This window comes from Gymnoscopelus braueri (genome assembly GCF_963280865.1).
Source record: "Gymnoscopelus braueri genome assembly, chromosome: 10".
Taxonomy (NCBI): Eukaryota; Metazoa; Chordata; class Actinopteri; order Myctophiformes; family Myctophidae; genus Gymnoscopelus; species Gymnoscopelus braueri.
Genome location: NC_137611.1, coordinates 19,321,240 through 19,336,066, shown reverse-complemented (window position 1 = coordinate 19,336,066; position 14,827 = coordinate 19,321,240). Strand labels below are relative to the sequence as shown.

The 14,827-nt window shown below is 41.3% G+C and overlaps 1 protein-coding gene across 1 annotated transcript in view; it reads right to left on the bottom strand.

Moving 5' to 3' along the window:
* LOC308093889 (sodium channel protein type 4 subunit alpha-like) overlaps positions 1–14,827 on the bottom strand; it is a 55,173-nt gene that overhangs the window by 38,664 nt on the left and 1,682 nt on the right. Inside the window, exons 2-7 of the mRNA XM_080440281.1 lie at positions 10,066–10,378; positions 8,544–8,674; positions 6,811–6,891; positions 2,698–2,826; positions 1,204–1,295; positions 126–368 (exon numbers count right to left, since the gene is read on the bottom strand). Coding sequence (XP_080296407.1) covers positions 126–368; positions 1,204–1,295; positions 2,698–2,826; positions 6,811–6,891; positions 8,544–8,674; positions 10,066–10,338 — 949 coding nt within the window. The 5' untranslated portion in view covers positions 10,339–10,378. The remainder of the gene's footprint in view (positions 1–125; positions 369–1,203; positions 1,296–2,697; positions 2,827–6,810; positions 6,892–8,543; positions 8,675–10,065; positions 10,379–14,827) is intronic.

The window sequence follows — 14,827 nt, the reverse complement described above, 5'->3', positions numbered from 1 at the left end:
TGTTAGTTGGAGCACCCGGTCAAACCAGAGGTACTGCATTATGGAATTGAGTGTTCTACCTTTCTACACCACCTGGACGCCCAGTAATAGCCTAAACACTTCATAAGAATATAAAACTGGCTGACCTTCATGGTTGAGGAAGTCTGCAGTTGAGCTCCAGGTTCTGTTGTTGCAGATGAATGTGTCATTTGGGTTAACAGAGGAGTTGACACAGTGAGAGAAGTTGCGGATGCACTTCTGCCGCAGGTTCCCCATGAAGAGCTGCAGGCCGATGAGGGCGAAAACGCTGAGACAGAAGACAGTCAGGATCATCACGTCTGCCAGCTTCTTCACAGACTGGATCAGTGCGCCCACAATGGTCTTGAGACCTGGAGGAAAGTGATAAAGATACATACAAGATAAGACACATCAATGAGACAGAGAAGAAGGCATTACATTTTGCTGGTGTCTGGCACTTTAGTGTGCATTTATTTTTCTCTTCTCTTCTCTTCTCTTCTTTATATTTTCATTATTATTGTTTCTTTGTTTGCTTTAAAATATTATGACGTTAGAATGTTAGCACAATTTTGCAGTCCCAACAACATTTCACTGCTTGTACTTGTTTAAATTAATGACAAATAAAACCCTCTTGATTCTTGATTCTTGGTATTTGATCGGATGATCAATTGAGAGATTTCTTTTGAAAACAAGGGCCTCTTATGGTAGTCAAAGGTTTGTTTCTTCAATCAATAATGCTCTGGCTACACATTAGGCATCGTAACTCACTAGAGTTGTCCCCCAAACATTGACTCACCACCAGTAACACAGCATAAACATGCAACAGGAGTTCTTCTGCGTGACAGTAAGCACTTATAATAATAAAATAATAATGGATTTTATTTATGATGCACTTTACATTTGTGTAAATCTCAAAAAAAAGAAAAGAATCATCACACCACTATAAAAGATCTAAGAGACAAAACATTTAAAACATGAGAGCATAAAACCTAGAGGTAAAATCAGTGTGGCTAAAAAAAATGCTTTGTTAAAAAGGAAGGTCTTTAGTCCTAAAATAATCATCAACCGACTGTGGTGCTCTCAGGTGGGCAGGGAGGGGGTTCCACAGTTGGGGGGCGACCGAGCAGAAGGCCTGGTTGCCCATGGTACGCAGGTTGGCCCTCCGTTACCTTTACATGGATGAATGTTGTGTTATTCTCTTCTTACCTGGGATAACTGAGATGGTTTTCAGCGCTCGTAAGACTCTGAAAGTTCTTAATGCAGAGACATTTCCAAGATCCACAAATTCTGTGACATAGCTGTGGAAAAAACAGTGAAGGATTAGTGTGTGTGTGTGTGTGTGTGTGTGTGTGTGTGTGTGTGTGTGTGTGTGTGTGTGTCATTTTGTTTGTAGCATAAGACAATGACAAACAGTGTTCGCTCGATCGCTCGATCACTCGATCCAGCTCAGTCAGTCAGTCAGTCAGTCAGTCAGTCAGTCAGTCAGTCAGTCAGTCAGTCACTCACTCATTACAAATGCTGACATCATGAGTAGTATACAAGTAAATACACAGGCAAATAAGGTGCAATCAAGTAGACAACAGCACAATAACTAGAAAAGTGCGCTCCTCGTTGAACAGATCTCCGCTCAGGCCTGCCCGTCTATTCAGGACTGTAAATATCGCCAGGCAGACAACGTTTTGCGTTTGTGGCGGCCCCTATGACAGAATAGAGTTGTGACTCCAATTTAGGGATGATTGGATGTTGCGTTGAAGATACTACAATTTTCTTAAGAAATAGGCCCTGCCCATCATTTTATAAATATAATTACAGCCAAATGATATTGAGTATTCAGGCACAAATATGTGGAGTTACATCATGAATCCAGGGGGGGAAACTAGCAGAGATAATAACCCTGGTAAGCACATTTAACTTCTGAGCTGACGTTGTTCCTTCCTGTAACCATGAATCATACAAATGATAGGCTGGAATTAAAACTACTGCAATATGCTTATTTCACCTGATCTGCTTATTTAGAAAGATGTTTTCCCCCCCAGACTGCATTATTAGTATATATTTTTTTCAAAACAAAGATAAGCTGCAGAATTAGCAACGTAGCATAGCATGAGATAATATAGGCACACAGGCAGCAGTGGCTCGAGAGGTAAAGTGGCCATCTATATAAATGCAGTCCACCATTGCCATTTCACCAAACACCATTTGTTTGAATACTTCAGCATATCTGAGCACTGAACACATCTGGCTGAGCCACCAAGGGGTGAAACAGCAAATTCCCTGAGGTTTCCAGCAGCGTTTGATGAAGCTATGCTGCACAAGTTCCCTCACTGTGAACTCACTGTTTTCAAACAAAGCAGATGCCCTATCAGGGTGATTGGTCTCGGACCATAAGCAGAATAAATAGGTCACCTGTCTAATCCGCCACCTGCATGTGGAACACTGAATCACGGCACAGAGATCTATGACCTCCAGAATGGGCTTATAGGTCATGGCGCTTCAAATCAACAGTGATGATTATTGCCCATGATCACATGGATGTTACTAGAATATTGAAAGCAGGGATGGGAGGTTTCACCTAGGTTTTACCTGTCCATTGCTAGAAATCTTCTGGCCTGGAGAGGTTTTTACAAGCATATATAGATTAATGAGTTTTAAATTATGGAATAATAACTATAGAAAATGCATTTGATAAATGAAACTTACGCCATAACAATGACACTGAAGTCCAACCAGTTCCATGGGTCTCTCAAGAAGGTGTATGGTTCTAAACAGAATCCTCTTGCTAACATTTTTATCAATGATTCAAAAGTGTAAATTCCAGTGAATGTATATCTGAAGAAGAAATATTTATGGAAAAGAACAATGTTAATCAGATTGCATAAGAGAACAGCAAGTTTGTCATTTTAAGTCACAATCTCTGCTAATGTAGCAGAGGGGCTCAGAGCCTCTGCCTGAAGACCAAAAAGCCTACTATCTCCCCCGGCCAAGGGCGATTCTCCTGTGAGATGCTTGGATTAAGATGCTTGGATTTAGCGTCCCTTCCTGCACGGGAGACCCGAGTTAGAATCGCAGGCACTACTGTACATTGGTTCCGTGACCCGTATCGGGTTTAGTGGGGGAAGGGGAGTGAGTATAGCAGAGTGGCTCCCAGCCTCTGACTGAGGACCAAAAAGCCTAGTAATAGCCAAGGGAGGATTCCTCTTTAGGCTAGTGGTAAGATGCTGAGCTTTAGTGTCCCTTCCTGCGTTCGATTTACGGGCGTTACAAAAGATATTGGCGACAAAAGAACCAATGGTTAAGTGGTCTCAGCATCAAAGCTACTGAATATGAGTGTAACCTTTATAAACGATATTAAAGAGACTACACCATGAATGTTTACTTTTCCTTCATTTGTGTGTGTTTTTGGTCTCCCCTACCTCTCTTTTATCCCAAAAAACACCCCAGTTTGAACACTCAGGCTTTCACAGCATATCTGGGGTTTTCTGTAAATTGGTCTCAAAACAGCCCAAACTGATTTTCACCCGAACGTGACGTCACGTTCGGTACAATCCCTCCCGTTTTTTCAGTTCCAACTAAAAAAATTTATTAAAAAAACGTTTTTTTTCATTTAACTTTTTCCACACAGAACCAGGAGAACCAACCAACATGCATACAAACTGGCTCAATAGCGCCCCGTGCCAAACAGGACAATGTGGTATTGCAAGTGAAAGTGCTTTATAAGCCAGAGAGAAGTTGAGTATAGGAATGAGAATCTGAGGCTTGATTTAGGCTCAAACCTTTTGAAAAACGTTTGAGGGACATAAACAATATGATATTAAATATTATTATTTTTTTAAATTCATGGTGTAGATCCTTTAATGAATTGTGTTGTTTACGCTACTTTTTCAAATTCTTTATACGCACAAATTTAAAATCAAGTCGGTAGAGACAAGAAACCCTAAGGTTTTAAACCCTTATATGAGGTCTCTTAATATTTACAACAATTATATTAAAGCATACAATTAAACAAGAAATACAAAACAAAATAAACAATATTAAACAAAACATAATGACTACAGGACAGTATACCTACAGCAAATCATATTAAATAAGATAAGCAATTGATAAATGTTAGTCTTATAATTGCCAATTAATTTACAAGCATACAGACCAGCAAAATGTGAATGTAATCCAGCTGTAGTTTGTTCATCTTAATTTGAGCCTGGTTTAGTGGAATTTCATGTAAAAACATCTAATTTCAAGAATTTTGTTACAACAGATGGAACAAAGCACATCAAAGGCCTCATTAGCCAAGTTGCTACAGCTGTGTAGTGTGAACACAATTTTATGATTTAGGCCAATATGGGTACAAATTAGTAATTTGACATTTGATTCCCTTTAACATTTATCGATATAGACCTTTTAAGACCCACACTGGTAACGTCTGTGTTTATCCTACTATATCTATTAAATAGATATAGTAGGATAAACACAGACGTTACCAGTGATACTATTTCATGTGAAAATGGCTGCTGTGAAAAATATGTCATTTGAAACATGGCAACATGCTCAAAACGGATTCTGGTTCAGTACAGATGGCATGCTGCATGCATCAAAGACCCAATTCAAAGCAATTAAGGTTGACATCAATTTCAGAGGGCACAACATTCATGACAGCTTTTCTTAATCGCTTGGATGCATTTCTTGAAACTCTAAGATCATTCTCTTAACAGTGCCTCAAAATCCTGCACCATCATCCTATCATCATCCTATCATCCTATAATTCTACAAAGCTCTGTGGATCTGTGTGTGCGTCTGTGGCTCTGTGTGTGCGTCTGTGTGTGCAATCTCTTCTGCCCGGTTCTCCTCAGTGCCTGGAGCAATTATCTGTATTTGCACACAGCCATTGACCATCAGCATGTGCACGGAACACCGACGCCCGTTTTTCACTTTACCCAAATTCGAGCCGAGTTTTCAACGTTACTGCGCATGCGTGGCCAAGTGCGCATGCATGCGCAGCCACGTACGTGCGCATGCACGTGCAGCCACGTACGTGCGCATGCACATGCAGCCACGTACGTGCGCATGCACGTGCAGCCACGTACGTGCGTGGTCGTTTGTGGTCGCTGGCGACCGGCAGGCCCGGCGCCACGGGGGTGCCTGAGGGGGCCTGGCACCGTCAGTTTCAAATTGTGCCCCCTCAGTTTATGTTTTCAAATAATTTTTTTGGGGGATTTATTATTATTATTATAATTTTTTTATAATAATTTTTTTTATAAAAAATTGGTAAAATCTGGCAAAAATAAGAATTAAATAACATAAGCCTAACCTAACCTAACCCTAAAACCGAAATAAATTAACAAAAAACGCCCAAAAACTGCCAAAATCCGCCCAATAACCGCAAAATTTGCGCACGGGTCGGGACACATGCGCGCGCGTGCATGCTGCGCCACTGGTGTGCACCCTCACAATTTTCAACTGCACCCTTATTAATTTCATCCTGGCGCCGGGCCTGGCAACCGGGTTGCCAAATCATGTGCGGGAAACAAGCGCGTGCGTCCCCAAAATCATACTTTGGGTGCTCATATCCCCCGACGGGTATGGTCTAGTTATTTAAAGCAGTTGGCCAATAACTATTTCCCTTTTCATTGTGTTCACACAGAATGCAAAACACTAAGCACAGTTGTCATAGTGTAGAAGATGCCATTCTCATTCCACTTTGACATTCCAGTCAAACAGGTTTTTTTCAAAGTTGTTCATTTGGTAAATCATTGCAGGCATTTTTTATTGCATTTTCCAACCAAAGCAGTTGTCATTTTCAGACCCAGCGCCCATGTTCTCTAAATCTCAAATGATCTTGCGCCTTTGAATGAGCTGTAGTCAGGGCGCACTGCTTACACTGCTATCTTACGTTTCCCGCTAAGACCAGCTTTTAGTTACTTTTAACTACCGGCACAGTGATAGCGCAGATATTACATTAGACAGCGCATTATTGGGAATAAGATGCACCGAGTCGGTTCACAATGCACGCACGCTGATGACGGGGAGTGACACACAGCAAAGGCCGTCGGGCTTAGGAATCGAACCTGTGACTCGCTGTCAGTCTGCATTAGAGCCTGATGTGCGCCTTATCCACTAGGCCATAGAGAAAAAGAGACATTAAGTAGTATACCAACATTTTATTGTTGAAAGAATAGCCTATATGAGAATCAAACAGGGGACTCGCTGTGAGGCATCAGAGCCCATGTCGTACACGCCTTAACCACGTGTCTATTGGCACCCTTCCCTGTGCAATTTAGCGCCACCCTTTTCATTTATAGTGTGGCTTGAGCAACACTTCACACGTGGCCATTTTGTAGCTTTGTCGCCATAAATGTGTACATGGCATCAGTGTCTTTTGGCGCATGTGGTGTAAATATAGTGTTGTTTTGGGTTTTTTGGTGGTATAGTGTTATGAGAAATTATTGAGAAATTGCGCTAGTCTAGAGTTTTGGGAATGAGATTCAGGAAATGCATCCAAGCGATTGAGAAAATAATATCATATATAATAATATCATACCATACCACATGCCTTGTTAGCATTCCAAGTGCAGCCAATATTACGTGCTTCAAATATACTTACATGTCAAATGAGTCCCCAATCATGACTGACAAGGCAACAAACCCTGGTAAAACTCAACATTAAAACGAATGTAACTCAGTTTAAGTATTAACTCAAGCCTAATTTATACCAATTTATTGCTTAAAAAAAATGATTTTCCAAGTGAGCAACAAACTATAGATTAAGCCTTAGAGACTTGTTTATGAGTATGAAGCTAAGGGAAGGTTAATACTTACTCCAGGTACTTGGTCCATGTTGGTGGATCAGACATTGCCATGAAGAAACAGTTGGTCAGAATCGTGAACATTATGAACAGGCTGAACAATGTGAAAAGGTGTTAAGGAAAGTGCATCGTGAAAACAATCAATTACCATAATCATATCATTTATCTACAGTTGCACCACAGCGGTCTCTGTGACATGCTAGAAACTAAGCAGTGTACAAAAGATTAAAAGCAGCCAATTGCTTTCAATTAAGATGACCAAATGGCTAAAGCATATCCTTGCGTGCCAAAGGAGTTATACAACTAAAAGGATATTACAGAAATTGATCTAGCTCCATAAGCTTAGATATTATTCCATTAACTAAGGTCTCTGCGGATGAATACAACCAAGCAGTGAATCGTCTTTCCATTTCTGAGAAATGTAATATATTGTGATAATCTCTACATCAATTTGAGTGCAAAAAAATTATTTATTTTGCTAGGTTTAACCATCCTTTTCTAGAGCAAAGGGACTTTTCAAAGTCCAAAAATGGAGCATGTCTGTACTGTAATATAGACATCCACCATATACAATAAGTGAAAGTCCTACTTTTACTGTAATTGAAAGCATAACATACAGTACAAACAAAAGGTAGTGGGCCTTTCACATACTGGGTCCTCTATTCCTCATAGATAATGGATATAATGAATGAACTAAAGCTAAAGCTTCAGCCTAGACCTTTTCGATCTAACTGTCGTGTGCTGTTTTGTTTTTGTTTTTATTGTATGATATCATATTTGTACATGACTCATGACCGAAATAAATAAACTAACTAGAGGCAACTTTAATTTAAAAACAGGGTGAATATGAAGCCTTAAGTTCCAATATATATCATATCAGAACAATGGCAATTGTAAAAGCCATTCACACTAATGGTACTCCAGTTACAGAGGATGATATCTCTTCTTTTTTTTTTTGTCCTTTTTTTTGTCTGATGAAACTAAAAGTGTGTCAATAACTGCTACAGAACAGTATGTAATGCATAGCATAGAGCAGACACACTAGAAAGATTCCCTGGCAAAGGAAAAGCGGGCAGCCCAGAAACCTAATAGACAGCCTTCACATGCAATGAAATCTCCTTGCTCAGTGCTCTTATTACATTTTGGAGATTAAAAGAGGGCTATCAGGGGATTAGGTTTGTGATGCCACAGAGGAACATAACAAAGCTGTTTCAAAATTAGGACTACAGAAAAATCCAATTGAAAGGGTAAATAATAGAAATTGGCTTATGTGACTAAAGTAAGCAATTGTTGTGGTTTTTTTTTGGAGGGTTGTGTGAGATTACAGTAATATCATATCATACCAGGATTTTGTTTTGTTTTTAATTGTTGTGAAAACCCACCACACTATTCTCGGGATCCCATACCGGTATTCTGCAGTGCATATTTGTAATACTATTATAATTTGAAAACAAAATAAAAATACAAAAACTGTGTCAGCATTATTCTTCTGTTTCACAGAAAACAGCGCAGAGAAACTATTGCAGTACACCTGATTTTGTTCATATGTTTATCCATCAACAAGTAATTAATGTGGCAGATGATGTTATCTCATCCTAAAAATCAAGCTGGCTTGCTTCCCTGTACAACTGATTACATCACTATTTTAGACAATATAGAGTAGGACCAGACATTTCATCACTTTAGTGCTCAATGCACAAGCAGTGGTTGGCAAAGTCACATAACATGTGTGCAGCAATAACCAACCAGAAAGGATATGAATGGACTAGAACCTTTATGGCAATTGATCTGATGAAGTGAAATGGAGCAAATATATAAAGTGCGGACGTGGCACTGAATCGGAAGATGGCCTTCCCTTTGTTAAGTACTATAAACGTCTGCAGGACACACAGAAAGAGAAGTCATTAGTAAGTCATCACCTCTTATAACTATAATAGTCATATTACTGTATAACAACTGAGATCTATACCATGCTGGGACATGCAGTAGTAAGTAAGTACTACTTTATTTATATGGCACCTTTTTAACCACATGAACCATAGCATCACTATTCTGGGGGCGAACATTTGGCAAAAATAGAAGGCTAGCTTGCAGATCGAGTATAGATAGAGCCCTGGGGGACCCCAGCCAACTAAGTATATAGGGTTTGTGTTTAAATGAAGGTTACAAATGTCACACAACGTGTTAAAAATTGACATTCTTGCACAACACACTTTTTTAACATTTGAGTGAAAAGTTTATAATTGAATGAAAGGCAGGGTCAGCACTAACACTTGAAAGCACCTCTGAGCTCAGCTGGTTCCTTTATGACCGGAAGCATTGATATCAAAGCTTCAGTCGTCAGTCTCTACAGTGTGTCAATGTCTACCATCTGTGTTGACTTTCAATGTAAGCAATTTTGTCTCCAAGAAAGCAGTGCACTGATGTGTGACATAGTGACAACAGTGATAAAAACATAGAGCAGGGACAGCTGAGATAATGGAGGCAACTCCAAAGCAGGCTGAACCTTTTGCCAAACAGATGTGGCATGTATTTAAATATTTATTTGTCTTTGGATAATCCTCCCAACCAGCAGTGCATCACATGCCAAAACAAAGAGGCTCTCAGAATTACTGCCACATCCGGGTTTTTTTTATCTCTTCATAAGCACTACATTAATGCGCAGAAACCTGATCTACCCATTCTGCAAATGAAAACTTTGGTGATCTCATTTCAATGCCCACTAAAGCCTAATTTCTGCTTCTGCAAAAAAAGTGTTGTGCATCGCACAACCCATCGTCTCCCATGACACTTTTTCACTGAAAAAGGATTTCCCTCTTTGAAATAACACACCTATCCTAAAGTTAAGCTGTGTAATCATTGGTTATCTCTGCCAACACGATCTGATTTAAAATAGGTTCAAGAAGATTATAAAGATTAAGGTTACAGCCAGGTACCAGTTAAAAGTACCCAACTCAACTGCACCTGCGCCAATGTGCACAGATAGACATGAGCATGTCCTTGTATATACTGCAAATTCATATATCCATGGTTATGCCATAACATACTGTAGGTAGACATACATGCAGTACACATGCATAATATGGGCATATACACACACACACACACGCACGCACGCACGCACGCACGCACGCACGCACGCACGCACGCACGCACGCACGCACGCACGCACACACACACACACACACACACACACACACACACACACACACACACACACACACACACACACACAGTACATACACACACACAGTACATACACACTCACCCTCTTATTCTTGAAGTAAAAAGCATCAATGTCTTCCAGTGGGACCCCAACCAGTCCCGTGGGGATATCGCCAAAGATTCTTGGGAGCTGCTTGCCAGCCTCCAGGTCGGCCCGGGGTTTAGCGTGCTCCACATCCACATTGCCCAGATCCTCCTGGTAAGCCTTGGCGTTCTTGGCCTGCTCCTCCGCAATCCTCTGCTCAAGGGCAGCCAAGGATTCGCGAGTGAACCGCCGCAAGCCATCAGGACCCGTTGGTAACAACATGGCTGCCATCTTTTCATCCTGATTCTCCTGTACAAGATTTTACTCACAGCTGCAGTTCCGATGGAGTGTGTAATTGCAGAGAAAGAAAAAGAGAGGTTGAGTGAGGAGAGAAAATATCAGCTAATTTGCTGGTCGATATCTGACCAAAGTGTCCATTTCGCAGAGCACATGAGGAGTTAGTTTATAGCATAAACAAGTAGTTTTAATACTGCTGTATGTATTGATAACGAAATGAATACAATGCCAAAGATGTTGGTTTCACATTAGAAGTGTTCCCATCAGTTACATGAATGAAGGAATTTGTTAATGTAAGTAGAGTATAACTGGGGTATCCCAACAGTGCATGCCATGTACATTCAAATGCATGACACATTGGTCTTTGCCTGTTCTAAATGTACCAGTAGGTAATGTAATACTAGCCTCCAATTTCCCGAAAGCATCATAGTGAGTTCAAGTAATTATAAACATCATATCATATGATGAGTGGTTTTCCAAGAGGATCCATAGATCAAGTCCAGTCAGGAATGGGTCTGTTAAGTTGAATGTAGCTCAAAATATGTCATTCATTTAGTTGGTTGCTGAATTAAGCCTACAGAGAACAGTGTTTTTGCAAGGCATGCTAAAGTTGGTCTCAAAGTGGCCTTTATGATGCATGTTTTGACTCGAAAGGTGTATCGACCATTATTTTCTGAGTGGAAGATCATTGGGAGGGAGCAGTTACCCAAATGCCTCTGTCAAACTAGGGCAGCCAGGATTAAACCCAGAGTCTGGGAAGCCGAGGAGACACTGGACTTTATCCAAGCACAAAGGCACAAAAACAGAGCAGCAAACAAGTGACCTTTGATGATTCACAGAATAATGGCTGCATACCAACAAGTGCGAGGCCAGCAGCACCTACCATGTAGTATCAGCCTTAGTCATAGCATGGGTTGGCGTATCAGCCAATCATGATGTAACAGTCTCTTATTGCAAGTGTGCTACACCAAAATTAAAATACTCTGATTTGAGGGTCAATTTTAAAAGGTGTTTTGTTTTGTTCTCACCAACTGCATGCCAACTGCTTTATAGAAGAAGAAAAGTGACGTTATTGCTTCAATACTGAGAAAGATTTGAACTCAAATGTATATACACGGTATATATATTTTATTAAGTTATTAGTACAGCAGGGGAATTCAGTTTTAAGCTTCACCCAGCTGATGGCTGCACAGATGGGTTATGATGAGCCCAAGGGGGGAGCAGTTGGGTATTAAGTGTTTTGCTCAGGGACACTTCGACACAGATTGGAGCGGGGAGGCAAACCGGTGACTGATTACCAGACAGCCTCTCTACTGATGGCCTTATGTGTGTGCGCGCCTGTCTGTGTGTCTGTGTCTGTCTTGAGCTTGTACAGTAAGTAAGTAAAACTTAGACTTGGAAACCAACGTTTCCTGACTCGAGTCATATGACCCATACAGTAGGTCAGGAGCTTATCTCCTGTTTCCATAGCGTGGAAGGCAGCTTGATAAAAGTACACGCCCTAGACATGACGCTAGTATGTCACAGGGATTTACCCCCAATCAAATCCTTGATGCTGAGTGCCAAAGCAGGGAGGCATTGGTTACCAGTTTTTATAGTCTTTGCTATGACTCGGCCGGGTATTGAAGCCCAGCAACATCCCAGTCTCAGGGTGGATACTCTAACCACCAGGCCATTGAGCTGGTCTATGAGCTGCATCTAAATATGTGCTTAAGTACAGTACTCAAGTAAATGTACATTGTTACTGTCCACCACATGATATCTGAAACTTAAAGTAGCATTCAAGTTTTGATATATATAGACCAGTAACTTACTGAGATAATCTACCATGCTGAGATAATCTAAAGTGATTTGACTACTAGCCTAAAATTGGTAATCAACATTTTTTTTGTTTTTATTGCATAATGGATTTCTAATATACACATTTCTCAAAGGATATTTAATTAATTATTTAATAGATGTGCATATTTGGACAGTTCACTTCAGATCATGCCAGGTCAGCTGTCAATTAAAGGAAACAAATATTAAATATGTATTGGTCTTTTCTGAGACTGTTTAAGCCAATACAATTTTGACCTGTAAATTCCACTCACCTGGCAGTCTTTTTACGTATCTTTGACCAAGGTTTGCCACTCTATAGACAAATATTATACAGTAAAGGTATCCTAATTAATATTTACAGGCTCACCTTTTGAAACAGAGATATTGTTGTAATCTTAATTCATACTAAATGAGCTTGTGAGTTCTCCTGTCATCCTTTCCTGAAATGCACTGGTCCTTTTACATATTCAGCCAGACATCTGCTTTAACCGCATAAACCCTATATAGTTGTTGTGAGCTTGTAGATCTGCTATTTTCTGTTCGCCTCAGAATAGGGACTCTAGGTTTCATGTTGTTAACTTGATCTGCTTATTTGGCCGAGGTTTATCACAGATCAGTTCATGACACACACGCACACACGCACGCACACGCACACACACACACACACACACACACACACACACACACACACACACACACACACACACACACACACACACTCACGCAGTGGATAGTGCTCTCAAAGGCTTGCTATAAACAAATTGGTTATGTATTTTCAGCAACATCAAAAAGCAGATAAACAGGGTCACAAAATGATACACCATTGTCTGACTCTCATGAACCTTTCACAGATATACTGTACACCTTTACTCATACAGGTAGCATGATCACACTCACTGTTTCACCTTTTTCAACAGAGGAGGATAGGTTGTATTCGGGCCATAACATTATGAATCTACATTCAAATACAGAGGGAGAATATTTGACAGTGTACGATATGCTTTGATTTACAAGCTGGCTTTTGTGGGAGGGAGGGTGGATAGAATAGGAATTGGAAAGCCAGGCCCTAGTCTGGTTGCTACCGATGTGGAGGACCAGGGCACATGGTACCTGGTTCCGACTGAACTCAGTCGTATAGGCCAAACCGAAAGGTTATATCTGGACTGCAACTTGAACGACACCAGGTTTCGGGCCCGTATCGACACGGGAGCTTTCCTCTCCCTGGTCTGTGTGGGAATCCTGTCCAATGGCCATGACACATCATCTCTGCTGTAGTCACCTACTGTACGATAATGCAGATTCTGACCGTAATGGGAGAGTGAATACGCATGTGCAGGTACAGGGACTACTTTTTTGGCCAGTAACAGTGGCCAAAAAGGCTGTGCCATGAGTTCAGGCTGGTAGATATCCGAGTCGAGTGCATCATTGGAATGGATTTGCTGGAGCGATGGAGAGCCATGATGGACAAATTTAGCTCTTCAGCGTCACCATCACATTAGCCTTAGTGGGTCGAGAGGCCGTCTGGTAATCAGAAGGTCACCGGTTTGTCTCCTGGCCCAGGTCTATGTGTTGAGGTGTCCCTGAGCAAGACACTTAAACTCTTAACTGCTGCCCCCCGGGCACTCATCATAACCATCCGAGTAGCCGAGACACTGTTACACTGACACAGCCAGCAGTCCCGAGTATAGCCTATTACTTTTACGTGGGGCAACGAGAAGTCCGGCCAGCTGGGTAAGACTTCATAGACGACCACGCGGCCGTCAGAACCGGTACCGATGATAGCAGTTCTCTGGGACGAGGACACCGTAACAACAGAGAGGAATTGTGATATCCGAGCAGCACTAGAACACCTGGGCCCACACACAGTAGGAGGCAGAGGGGCTCCTCAACCACATCAAGGGTTGAAGCCAGTAAACTCCCCAAATGGTCCGCAGTGACAGCATTGGAATGGATAAACAGAATAAGCCATTTTACACTCAATGGGCCAGCCTTGCTGTTAAGAAATGTCCGCTAGGGTCGAGATCTGACAGCTCCTGATGCCTCTCTGCCTTTGGTCCAAGGTCCTTCAGATGGCCGATGGCCCAGTGGGGGCGGTGCACTTTGGGATAGCCAAGACCTTGCGATGGCTTCGACCGGATTGTGTTGGCCGAACTGCCAAGGGGACGTGGGACAATTGGAACGCGGGTGCAACCTTGCAGACTATAACCATTAAAGGATCTACACCATGAATTAAAAAAAAATATTTGATATTTAATATCATGGTGTATGTCCCTCAAACCTTTTTCAAAAGGTTTGAGCCTAAATCATCACTCAGATATACTCATCCCAAGTCAATTGTCTCTGGCTTATACAGCACTTTCAGCTGCAATACCAAAACGTCCTCTTGGGCAGGGGGGGGCTACTGAGCAATTCTGTCTGGCCAGCATCAATGCAATGGCAATGCAAGTGATGTCACTTGCATTGCCATTCTGAAATGGCCTGTTCAGACACGCCCATTCTGAAAATCTCTGAAATGAGAATGAATGACTGAATGTTAAAAAAATATATTTTTTGGGGTACAAGAGACACTGGGGAGCCCAAAAAATACTAAAAACCAAAAATAAAATGAAATTCATGGTGTAGAGTAGACCCTTTAAGATTCCAAATCCACACCATATTAGCG